General features: G+C 37.8%; 1 protein-coding gene across 1 annotated transcript in view; it reads right to left on the bottom strand.

Annotated features, from left to right (window-relative positions):
• Positions 1-2,647: 2,647 nt before the first annotated feature.
• The window catches only part of oxct1a (3-oxoacid CoA transferase 1a), a 53,045-nt gene continuing 42,288 nt past the window's right edge, over positions 2,648-13,404 (bottom strand). The window contains exons 15-17 of the mRNA XM_053325206.1: positions 13,202-13,282; positions 3,614-3,715; positions 2,648-3,518 (exon numbers count right to left, since the gene is read on the bottom strand). Coding sequence (XP_053181181.1) covers positions 3,483-3,518; positions 3,614-3,715; positions 13,202-13,282 — 219 coding nt within the window. The 3' untranslated portion in view covers positions 2,648-3,482. The remainder of the gene's footprint in view (positions 3,519-3,613; positions 3,716-13,201; positions 13,283-13,404) is intronic.

Genomic DNA, 13,404 nt, shown 5'->3' with positions numbered 1-13,404 from the left:
TAACATGAGAGGAAGGGTTGATCATATTACATTTTTAGTGAATTGATAAAACGCTAAATCCCATTATTTGAACAAAATTCCCAGTGGTCATTTGTTGAACTAATCAATCTATTCAATCTACACTATTTATACTAGTTAGACACAATTTGCAGAGCCCATTTGCTCTTTTTGAAAAACTCTTAACAGTCTCAGTTGCTAAAACACATTTTTCATTGTGATGTGCTGGTGATACACAGTGGGAACCACAGGTGGCAGAAGCTAAACACAATTACAGCACAGATGTCGTGGCTTATACATGACACTTCTAAATTGTTCACACGTTGGTAATGATGCGATGAAACCAATACAAGCCATTTAAGAGAGAAGGCAGCACGGGTGACTTGAAGGTTGATACTCTATGGTTGATACCAGCAATGGATGAAAGCAATCTGAGAGATAGAGGAGAGAGACAAGGAAGAGCAAGACCAAGGACGTTAACTTAAGCAGCTACATCATTTAAGCAAATGTCTTATGTGCTTGTTCGTGGAATGACAATGAGGGAAGCAGGACAAAGAATACAACTCAATCTGGTACAGTAAACAATTATTTTGGTCATTGAAAGTTTACTGTACACACGTTTCAGGACATCACTTTGCCAATGAGGAGAGTGGAGAGTCCGGGGGTGAAGGGGTCCATTGCTGTTTTTACTTCATGTATATATATTTTTTATAACTGCGCATTCCCTTTTCATAGAATTGCAAGACACAATGCAAATTTAGAAGGAATCGACAATGTCAGCCTTTCCACCATTGACTGCATCGTTCAACGTACTGTATCAGGGTTGTGGTTTGAATGTATCTCAGACAGGGTCAATGGTGGCAATGTGACACTTTGTGCAATCATACGTAATCATAGGGTCTTTCACTATTGTGGGTGGTCTTCGGGATTTCGTGTATGAATGTGAGCAGCAGGATCATGAGCAAGCAGAGCATCCTATCTATGTCGTAATTTGGAATGTCAGTTTTCACCATAGTGTCCTGATGGGGGAGTAGCTCAATATCAACCAGAAATAAATAAATGTTTGCCCTCCACCATACTCCCCTCTCCTTAATCCAAATAGAAGAGCTTTTCTCTGCATGGTGGTGGAAGGTCTGACCTGAAAACCCTATACCAGGGAAAATCTCCTGCAGGTCATGGAATTGGCCTGTGGTGACATAGGTGTTGAGTTTTGATAAGGCTGGATATGGCACACATGGGGTAATGTGCTTTTCATTTACATTTTGTTCTTTTTCAGTCCTTTAGTTTTACTGTATGCGGGTGCTGAATCCACAGACATTCAACTGTATTGCTTCCAGTACTTAAAGTAAGCTATATCTAATCTGTTATGATTTACAAAGTTGTGTATATTTGTTCTGAAAAAATATATATTCTGGAGCTACATGCCCTGAACCCTGTTTTCCATGTTTTGATATCTGTAACAAATGCTCAGTAGTGTTTTTATTTGGACTGGCTGTGTATGGTCTGAAAACTTGTTTGATTTTGAGCACAGATAAATCTGTTTTGAGGTGATGGATTTTGCAGGGAGAGACAGAGGTTTTGAGAATGTAGTTTGAAAATTGGATTTTGTGTTTGCAGTTCTGAGAAGAGGGTGGAAGGCTTTAAGAAATGTGTCTTAGCAATTGTGGAAAACTGTAAACCGTTGTAGACTCACAAGATCAATGTTGTCAATATTTACATAACTACTCTGGATTATCAGAAGCCACTCTCACTGTCATGTCCTAAAAATACATTAAGATTACTATCAAATTATGTATTTCCCAGAATATCACTATGGTTCATCATCATTGATTACCAATATTCCTTGTTAGATTTAACATCTATAAATGATCAGTGTTGAAAAAAACAATTAAAGGAACATTATGCATACCATGAAAATTACATCATGTATATTTTGTGAAAGCCTCCCTCACAAGTTAAAATAGCTGTTAGTTTTCTACCACTATTCCAGGTAGTTTGCAACTACCCTGCATATAAAACATAGCCACAATGTTCAATAAATATCACTTCATATACATATTCAAAAAATTAAAGCATTTACTCATGTTTAAATGTTTTCATTTGCTACTTAAGTTCAAACCCATTTGTACAAGTGAAAGCCTGCCACGTTTCTCAAATTCCTTGCTTCCCTGTGTTCCAGCGCAAGTATGAGAACTAGGTTACAATATGTGGGCTTGTAGGGTACCACTCTAGTTTGGCTCATGAGAGGATGTGCTGGATTAACATTAATAGCCATTGGCAATAGCCCCTGTCACTTTCTTCCATTTTTCTGCTTAATGATCTAACCTAGTTGATCTTCTTGAACCCAAGAGCCCACTAGCTGAGTTCTCCAGTTATGTAACACCCCCCAGGTAATGGCACGGTCTCTCTACTTGAGTGGAGACATCCCATCAAGAATGTCAATGCAAGCCCACCATCCATATATAAAATGCTCTAACCTGTACAGTGTCAGAGGCAATCACCCTCAAAGCAGTAATCTGCTTTTAATCAGCATGTGATTTGATGAGCTGACTAATCTGAAAACACAAAAGAACAAGCACTTTTTTTTAAAAGGTTCTTTTTATGCAGAAAGATTTAGACAAAACACCACAAAAAAACAATACAATTCTGCTTCTTCCACTCAGTACACAAGGTTGTATTTTATTGTATGTACAAAGGCATGGGAACTGCTAAATTCAGAATAAAAAATGTTAAGGCTTCATATTTTCTGAAATGTACGATATTCCTTCCAACTGAAATTTCTGTGGCTGAGAGAAGAAAGGCAATTCATCAAACAGTCATTGTGGCAGAACTGATTATTACAAACATGTTTCTGACATTTTAACTACATTTCCCTTACTTTTCCAAATAAATATCAACACAAAAGTACTATTTGTTACCTGGTGTAGAACAAGGTCACATAACTTCAAACACATTTCCTTCTGTGCTAAATGAGAAATCACTTGACCTACAGCACATATTTGTCTTCAAAATTCATAACTTTTCTTCTTAACTTCCTTTACCTTAGTACAATAACTTCATCTTTCAGTAACTATGATTCGGAAGACACAGTATTTCTTATTTTTTTTTATTTATGTTCATAGTACTAGTAAAGTTGCATTTATTATAGAGAATAATCCTTGATGTTATTTTCTGAAGAATTATTTGGTAGTAGCTACAGGGAAGAGAAAATCAATGACTTAGTGGTGTAATAGGCAACAGTGTGATGTTCCCTGATTGTCAGATCAGATCACAAAAAATAACTATGCGTGTTGTAAATTGCATTCAGTTAATATTAGTGATGACTGAATCCTTCTGACTGCTTGCTGAACCTGAACATTTGCGTTTTGTAAGCTTATTTTACCGGTCTCACGCTACTACATTAAAGGCTGCTTATCAGACATATACGAAATGACACACACAAAAAAGAAAAAGACAGACACTTCTCATATCCATTAAATGCCTTTCTAGATTTGCTGCATGGCTCTCAGGTTGGGGGACACCTAGAAGACACCAAATGGAACATAACACATGGTTATGATCCTTGATGCCAACAACAAAAATATAACACTGGTAGTTACACTGTTATGTTACTCACCTCAAAATCTGTGCCAGTGCATGCCTTGATATCCTCAGGAGTGACTCCCTCCCAAACCTCTATCAGAGTCAGGCCTTTAGTCTTATCCACATCAAACACCGCCTGGTGAAAAGAAGCAGGGGAAAAGAGAGGGTGGGAGGGAAAGAAAAAGGATACAATGTTTACAGAGAAAGAGATGGGGGTGGTTCATTAAGACTGAAAGACAGAATGGTTTGAATGAGTACTTCTTTTAATAGATGAATTTGAACCCTGTGATTGGCCATGCCCGGGGTCACAAACAAGGATGCAGAGTGTTGGCAAACCTCTCTTTAAAAAAATCAATGTCAAGAGGGAGAAGGGTACTATTTCAGTGTCATCCATAGATTACAAATAGCTGAAGAGCACCATCCCTGACTGTGGCACTCTCAGAGGCTGAAAAGTAGTGTGCAATTAGTTTTTAATTGCTGCAATACTTTTAACAGTTGAAACATGAAAGAACATCCTTTTTTTAACAATAATGGAAGAAAAATGTGTGTTTTGATGCCAAAACAAAAAAAAACATTTAAAAGTGTCAAGCATGTGTTCAGGTACTGTACCATAGTTGACAACAACCATCTATAAATTATGGTGACATGGCTAAAATAGTATTTTTCAGTTGTATGTGTTTTGGGAATCTCTTTAGGCATGATGACACTTCTATATCCATTGTCCATTAACCTGATTGTATGGTCACAGATAAGCTTACACATGGTTTAGGCACAACACAGAGTCTGAATGATTCACAAATTAGGGCCCTGCAGATTTGAACATCTCAGAGTCTAATGAAATACTGTATATGCCCAAAGTTGTCTGTCCTGAAGACCAGACTGGAAGGTGGAAACTTTCTGTAAAGTACTGTGAAGAACCGGTCATTACAAGGGAAAATAAGGGAAAAATACCAGTCATGATGGAGATTTAAAAAACTAAATACTGTTCCGTTTTCTGAAAAGAAGCAATGAAAAAAAAATCAATTCATACACTAATGCTTGTAGAGTACCTTCAGGCAACAGACCTGTTATTACTGTTTTAAAGCCTTCTTTTATGAACCAAAATAATTATTATATTTTATGAGCCATGTTTACAACATTCGCCTGACAGTTTGTTCTGTCCAGAGTGTCTAATCTGTTAAGACTAACACTAAACTTCTTTTCTTGCTTGGATTCCCATTATGCATTTAGTGAATGTTGACTGATCATCAGCACTGTAATTAGCAGCTGGTTCTCTGTCATTACCTATATTATCACTGGTTGGTGAAAGATTGGGTTTAGTTTTCAACATTAACATGATCTGTGTGTCAGATGCAATTTCATAATCACACTACATGAGACAGTAGAGGGCAGCAAGCAAATTCCTAAACTTTCACTTATTTTAGAATATTTCTTTTTGGATATTACTTTTAGAGTGATTGTTTTGTGGATGTATCCAAGTTTCCAAAGTTGACACAGTAGCAGTCTGAAATTTGTATGAAAAAAAAATAAATGTAAATTTGAGCAAGGATATTATAACTAACTAATAAATTAAGAGACGCATCAATACATGAAGCTTAGTAAATTGATTTATAATCTAAATAAGTATACAGCTTTGAATTCCAACACGAATCTTAAAAACCTACAGCAAGTAATTAAGACTTTCACCATTAAATTGTTGGATGATAGCGAATGGACTTAGCTTGCTGTGGATTAGACAAAGTTTTTGTCTCAAATTGAGTGTGACAATATAATTAGTTTACAACAAACTGCAGCTTCATAACACTGGTCTGAAGTGACACATTATTCAGACGTTCATATTGTAAAACTCATGCAATTATTATTAAAAATTAAACTGGAATTATACTATTATCCTTATTTATGTGCACAATGCAGAAATCACATTATGAAGACACATTCAACTGTGCTGGGTCCTGTTGCTTCTCTCAGCAGGGACTGACGGGCTAAGCCACAGTCACACCCAGACAAAGTCTGTCAGGACTCTCAGCTCATTAGAACCACACACACACACACACACTGACAGGGCAGGAGGCTGATATCTCAATCCAATATAGCAAGACAGATGGAATGTCATAAGGAACAAGGATCTATCGATAATACAGACACTGACATGGATCTCTGATTGTGACACATGTCGTGTGTGATTATAGCAAATTAAATTAAATTTGTCAGAATGTGCCAGAGGTGGTGATCAGAGTTGGAAACTTGGCTTGCAGATATGGCAGGTGCTATGAAATGTAAACTCATACTTTGGCATACATTACATACATACTGTACATCCCTTGTGACAAAATCTTCAGGAAAAATATAATTCAAAGTTTCAGAAATCTATACTTTGCTACTGGAACAAACAAATAACAAAAATAAAACAAAACAAAACTGTAAAACTGTTGAAGTGTTTTTGTGGTGAAACACTGTTGAGTCACCTTTCCTCGAAGCCTTCAACATCATCACCATCATTAACCAGATTGATGCAAGTCAGTCATAACGGGGCTGTTAGTCTCCCTCATGTGTTGTCTGTCTAGAAGTGGGCTGAATGTCGTGTAGCAACAACCCACCATCATTGAGTCAACTTAATGCTTCAGACAAATGTGAACATAACACAAAATTGGACTAGAAATTACCCCTCAAGATAAAAACTTATCCAGTTTCGTGACAATGATTTACAGCAATTACAAAGAGTAGATATTGAGATGAGTTCTTTCAAAAAATTCACAGTGGGAGCATCGAAGAATTTCAAATTGGTTGCTGCAATAATAGCTGTTGTCATTACTGGAAATGCCACAGTTAACACTTTTCTGGGCCCATTATGATGATTGAATAATTCAGGAGCTGTTCTGCTTCATCTGTTTTTTTTAATCACTTTTACCCTTTTCTCATTTTTTGAAAATGCTGTTTACCTAAATAACTGTTGGAAAGTGAAAACAGTAAGATATTTAGTGTTTATACCTACGTCATGGCAGCAGTGCAAACACCACAGCCATTGAGGTGATGTGATTGACTCACTGCACACATGAAAAAAACAATCACAATCCATCATTCCTATGACTGCAAGCGAGCATGCGTGTCAACACAAGAACTGTGGTTAAGTAAATAGAAATGGCAATGTGTAGAAAATGGTCCCACCCTACAGAGACGCAGTCGAAACACTGCCTGAGGTAACAGGTTCCCTACCACCCTGGGTCTCAAATCATAGCAACACTATTTAGGACAGCACTTGAATTACCACCCCTCCTGGCTATTGCAAGCCACAGTGAATGCTGTGTTAGTGAGAGGATACTGTTTACGTCAGCATCTGTATGTGTCTGTAGGGGAGGAAAATAATATTTTTGCAGGATTTCAAGTCCCAGTTTCTGCTCTCATTTTGGAAACAATTTGGAGCAGAGATTTTAATCATAGAAAGAAAGCAATCAGCAGATAATACACTTAGGATAACCAGGCTTATTAAAAGGCATTGTTTGCCACCTCATTTTCTACAGCAGGAAATTATGACATATCATATGGTGATCACCACAATAATACACTGCCTGGCCCAAAAAAAAAAAAAGGTCACACACTGTAATTTTTCGTTGGACCGCATACAGCACGCATTCACTGTAGCATTGTTTCGAAGCTTCTGCAATGTCACAAGATTTATTTCCGTCCAGTGTTGCATTAATTTTTTACCAAGATCTTATCGTATTGATGATGGGAGAGTCGAACCACTGCACAAAGCCTTCTCCAGCACATCCCAAAGATTCTCAGTGGGGTGAAGGTCTGGACTCTGAGGTGGTCAATCCATGTGTAAAAATGATGTCTCATGCTCCCTGAACCACTCTTTCACAATTTAAGCCCGATGAATCATGGCATTGTTATCTTGGAATATTTTAAACGTTTGGTGAAATCAAATCGTAGAAAAACAACAGTAGAACTCAGGGCTATGTTTAATACGGGCATGCATAGGCATATTCCAAGATGACAATGCCAGGATTCATTGGGCTTAAATAGTGAAAGAGTGGTTCAGGGAGCATGAGACATCATTTTCACACATGGATTGGCCACCACAGAGTCCAGACCTTCACCCCACTGAGAATCTTTGAGATGTTCTGGAGAAGGCTTTGTGCAGTGGTTCGACTCTCCCATCATCGTGGTGAAAAATGAATGCAAAAAAAAACACTGGATGGAAATAAATCTTCTGACATTACAGAAGTTTATCGATACAATGCTACAGTGAATGCGTGCCGTAATCAAAGCAAAAGGCGGTCCAATGAAATATTAGAGTGTGTGACCTTTTTTTTTTGGTGGCGACATTTTTTTTGGCTAGGCGGTGTAATTTTATCACAGCCCAAAAGTAATTTTATAGACTGCATTGTTGGCTAATCAGAGCAAAATGTGTCAATGTACTGCTGCCAAGCTGCTGTACTTTATTAATCTAACCACACCTTGACACTTAAACATACCCAGACACTCCACGTCAGACTTGGGTGTTATAATAACTGATGACTACATCCTATATTAGCTTTATCTTACCACCACATCCTGTGAAATCATTAACAATTCTACTTGTAACATATGACTGTCAAATATTTAGTGAAATGTACATTTATGAGAAAAACAACTACTCTCTTCAAATCAACAAAAACTATTTTTAAGGAGGGAGCTAATAAACAGTCAGATGATTCAAGGTAACAGCAAGGTACTGGGAGGCTGCCAGGGGGGTGAACCAATAGAGCGTCCATGGTTTATTGACCAACCATGACGGTCAATAAATACAATTCGTGCTGCAGATCAACATTTAACGTTTTCCTCCTCATCTTTTTTCTGCCTTCTAATAAAGCTGAATATGCAAAATGGGTGTGATCCCATTTTCTGGTGCACAGGTATAAAAATATGTTTTGATTGATGGTCTTGCAAGCTACAAGCTAACTAAAAAACAATGACATGTGGACTCCTACAACGACACCCTCAATCAATTCACTATTATACCTGTGCTGTTTGACAATAGAAACTGTAAAAGCCCATCAATGACAACACTTTAATAATGTGGTATATTGATTTTAAAAACAAAAAAAATCATAGGAGAGCACTTGAGGTGACAAAAAGCTGGGCTTTTGACATTGCTGCCAAGTATAAGTACTTTGGCAATATCTGAGAGGCAGACAAGTTGACAATCATGTGTCAGCCGCTTTGAAATTTAAATTACAAAGAAAAACTCGCACTTTTCAAAGGAAGAGTGTTTTCAAAATGCCATAATAGATCATAATGCCAGTTTAATGGGAATGGGCAGTCATATGTGGAGAAAAATACATTTAAATTCATTTGCAATAGAATAGATATCATTTCAGAAAAATATAGAAGGGACAGGATGTGCATCACACTAGTATGCTGTAGTTTTGGATGCTGACGTGCGGAAACGCATCAGATGAGTCCCGAGAAACTGCTGCGTATGTGAGCAATATCATACTGGCAGGAAAGGATGCCAAACCATCAAAAGCATCATCCCATGGGTGTCTGTCAGCTTTGATATATGGTCCATGGGAGTGACAGGAAGAAAAAGGAGAATGCTACATAATGGTAGATTCCATGTCTGGCTATGTGTTGATCAAACCAGTATGACGATCTAAGGTCAGCAGTGTGCTTTCCCTCCTGGAGCAAAGCCGTAGTGCACTGTGGGTGTCTACAGAGCTCAGAACTGATAACGGTACTCACTTCAAGAATGCCATCCTTGACAGAACCACAGAGATAGAGAGGAAGAAGACTGGTACAGCCCTAAACTCTGCCTCAGACTATCTTCTCTCTGTTGGTCAGAAGGTGTGGCTAAAAGCAAGGGAAATATATATAGCCTATATATGAGAAGCAAGAGGAAGTAGTGGACATTCTTGATCTCAATACTGTGAAGTTAAGAAACAATGGTGGCCAAGGTGGTGATCAGCTGAAACCAGTACCAATCTAGAGAGGTAACTAGGAGCTGAAAGAGTGATGGCTTCAAGAAAACAAATAATTTTCATCAGCTGCTGCTGATGATAGAGGTTCGAGGAGGATCAATGCCTGCTAGCACAAACCCATTGTTAAAGACCTTACAGCCTTCAGGGTTGGCTTTTTAGGGTTCGTTATCATTCTTGATTGAAGTGCTGCAGCATCACAGGAGGTTAAAGAATGTGTGCTTCTTAAGTGCTGGGTTTGTATTTTCTTTTTGGTCTTTCTCTGTGGACATCCTTCATTATCATTTATAATTACATCATGATTGCCACATTATGTGAACAAAACATTAAATCATTTATTTAACACCAGAGAGGCTAGGCAGAGTTGAGGATGGGTTGATGATTGATTAGGATTCAACCGCATTCAAGTGTCTACGTGACCCTATTTTGATACTCACATGTTCAGCAGTTGCACTGATTTGCTTAATGAAACAACCTATTTCAATTTAGGTACTTGGGTACCTTTTTCTTTTTTAAGCCATCTGTGTCCACTTGATCTTTCTGGTACCTTCCACAGTTCCACATTTTATCATTACACAGTAATCATTTTTCACATTAAGAGCAATCATTTCAATTTGTATATTTAGATTATCACCATATATTTGTAAAACAATTATCAACACGATCGATACAAAATCTTTGTAACTTTCTCTTTCATGGATCTTTTGTTGTGGTTGGCATCTCAGGTATTGGAGACATCACACTGGTGTAGTCAATAAGTATTACTGGTTCTTTCTGATAATCTAGGTTCTTTGTGGTAGAGTGGGCTTGTTGAAATTCTATCTCCTTGTCTGTGTCGTCTTCTTTCGGAATCTGTGATCCAGCTTTTCCATTTTAAATGGGTCATAGTTGGACCTTCTCCATTACCTAGGCCTAAAAAGGTCTCCTACAGTTGGTTTCAAGGGGATCATAAGGCCACCACAATGTAACATTGAAATTTTTCTGCCCTTTTCAATAAATAAAACAAGTAGTATAAAAAACAAAACAAATAAATAATAGAAAGTTAAGAATTCAAGGTATGACAAAAATTGTAAAAGGATGGATATGTAATAAGGGATAAGACTACTAATGGATAGAGATGGAGAGTAAGCAGTTGGAGATGAAATGATGAAGGTGGAGAGGAGGAGGTAACACAAGCAGGGCACTACAAAGAGCTTTAACCTTTATAAATGTTGACAGAAATCTGCTCGCTGAGAAATGTTCTGCAATCACAACACAAACCAGTCGAGCAGAAAGGAATGGGGGGGGGGGGGGGGGGGGGGGGGTCAACGGACACAGTGTCTGACTGTGCCCCTGAACAGTTGTGATTTCAATGAGAGAGTTCCAAAGGCAACCAGGAGGTAACACGGATTTGATAAGAGTACATGAGGACAAAAAAACTACATGAGCACCATGCTCTACTAGTTACTAGAGATTTTCACCTGCTTTTATTCTTTTTTTTGCGATATGGACAAAATCAAATGTCATCATATTTTCTGACCCGATACCTTATCTACCTTGATAATGATATAATGACAATATTCTAGGGAAGGCCATTGGTGCTTTCACAAAATATTTGCACAATGAGATTTTTAATAAATAATCATCAGTAATGTGGATATAATGAGTATGTGGGTAAAGGAAAATAATAAAACAGCTATAACAGTCTGGCATGTTTACAAAAAAATAAAAAAATAAAGCGCTTTGGTGTAATGCAGTCTTTTAAACTAGGAAAAGACAACACTAACACCATATCACGATATTATGACATTCAAAAACAACATCTAGTCTCATATCATAATATTGATAAAATATCAATGATTTCCCAGTCCTTATTCATTCTCCTTCATAGCAACACTCATTCTCAGACTTTTCCCCTTTTCAAAATCCTTTCATCACAACACACAGAATTGAAATTATATGTAGAGCTTCTGAAATTTACAAAGCATGCACAGATGAATACGATGGAGCTTTGTCTTCAAAATAAGCTCCATAGGCTTTGCAAGGGAGACTGAGCAGTAATATTTCCCAATACACTGTGGTCCCCTGTTTTAATAATGGGAACCAACAATTCCTCATTAGTCCATAGGTACTGTCCTCAATGTCCATGCAACCTTGAAAAGGTGTATCAACTAAAATTGCTCCAGAAATATGAAGAGCATCAGGATGAATTGCCTCCCATCCCTGCCACTGGGGAGCTTTCTCAGTGAGAGATGAGCTTTCCTACTGTGTGTCATCTATCGTTTCCGCAGAAGGTGTGTCAGTTGGGTTCAGAAGTTTCAAAAAAAAATATCCTCAGCTCACGTCCAGAGTTCACCTGATAACAGTATGGATAAGGCCCAGTCTACTTCCTGTGTCATCATGACGGTTAGCAACAATCCTTCTTAGGCCAACTGAAAATCCCTTCTCCGTGGCCTCAAGTCAATTTTACTCATGAAGATAAAATACACATTCACACAAAGATCTGCTACAGAAGCTGAAGTCCTTCTGACCTCATGAAACCTTAGTGCTGTTTCAGGAGTTCCAAGGGATTATCAAGCTCAAGAGACTTCCTTCTTCAGCTTCCTTCATGAAGACCAGTGGCCTCTTTGGTTGTCAACACAACAAGATAAACTTCAGGCCACAACACAAAGCAGGCTCACTTACTCCTCTTTAATGCAGAAAAAAATATATTTCAGGTGTGTGAAGACCATGTGGACAGGAGTCTCAGTCAGACATTACTAGTTTTTGCTGTACAGATTTACACGCTCTGTCTGGCAAGACATACAACTGCAGATCATAAAAGCAGGTCCCTGAGGCAGGAAAGGGAGTTTCAACAAAATACATAATAAAGGGAAACTCAACCCTAACCATTAAAATAAAAAAAACTAACAAAACCCCGCCTCCTTACAGAAATCAACAATTTTATTCAATTAGTGTTAATTGAATAAATGTAATTTCCATCTAACCATGTCACTCTGTTGAATCATATATCATATATCAGTTGCTGTCTGCTTGTTTTGTTCTGAGTGAGTGAGTGAGTGAGTGAGTGAGTGAGTGAGTGAGTGAGTGAGAGTGAGAGTCAGAGTGAGAGAGATGTAATTTGGAGATAAAGATACAATGTGTGTGACTTGTTTGTCATTGTGTTGCATTGTCTCTGTGTGTGTCGCTTATCACTGATACATTCAGGGAATTGGCTGGCCGCAATAACAAAGAAATGCAAACCTGATGATTGCCAAAGCTAACTTATTACATTTGGGTTGCAGTCGCTCACTTTGGGGGGGTTACTAGAAAATTCAGAAGTAGGCTGATGGATGTATATAGACGGTAATCACAAGCAAGGAATGCTGACCAGTAACTGTAGATATTCAATCAATCTGTCAATAACAAAATGATTACAAGTGAAGGAAGCGAACTAAACATAGGCTTAATGAGAATATATTTTCATAATTTAGCATTATGTTACAATAATTTAACAAAATCAGTCCAGGATCCTGCACAGCTATACTGTCAACATCTATGCAGCAGATGACTAATCAGCCCAAGTTTATGACTAATAGCTCCTCCATCCATTCATGCATGCACCCATCCACTTAAATTTAGTTTCATCAAGGCATAAATGTATATATATCTGATATATACAGCTAAATCGAAGAGATACACACCTTTTCTGTGATGATCCGGTCCACACACTGCTTTCCTGTCAAAGGCAGGCTACATTTGTTCAATATTTTGTGTTTTCCACCCTGAAAGAAAGGAGTAAAGTAAGAATTAATATGTGTTCTGAGTTTGACATACCACAGAAAAGTGTGTTGTTAACCACCCTGCTAAATTTGAATGATTCAAAAAATCGCCAAATATATGAAAT

Source organism: Scomber japonicus, chromosome 9, assembly GCF_027409825.1.
Source record: "Scomber japonicus isolate fScoJap1 chromosome 9, fScoJap1.pri, whole genome shotgun sequence".
Lineage (NCBI taxonomy): Eukaryota > Metazoa > Chordata > Actinopteri > Scombriformes > Scombridae > Scomber > Scomber japonicus.
This window is presented reverse-complemented; position numbering and strand designations above follow the sequence as displayed.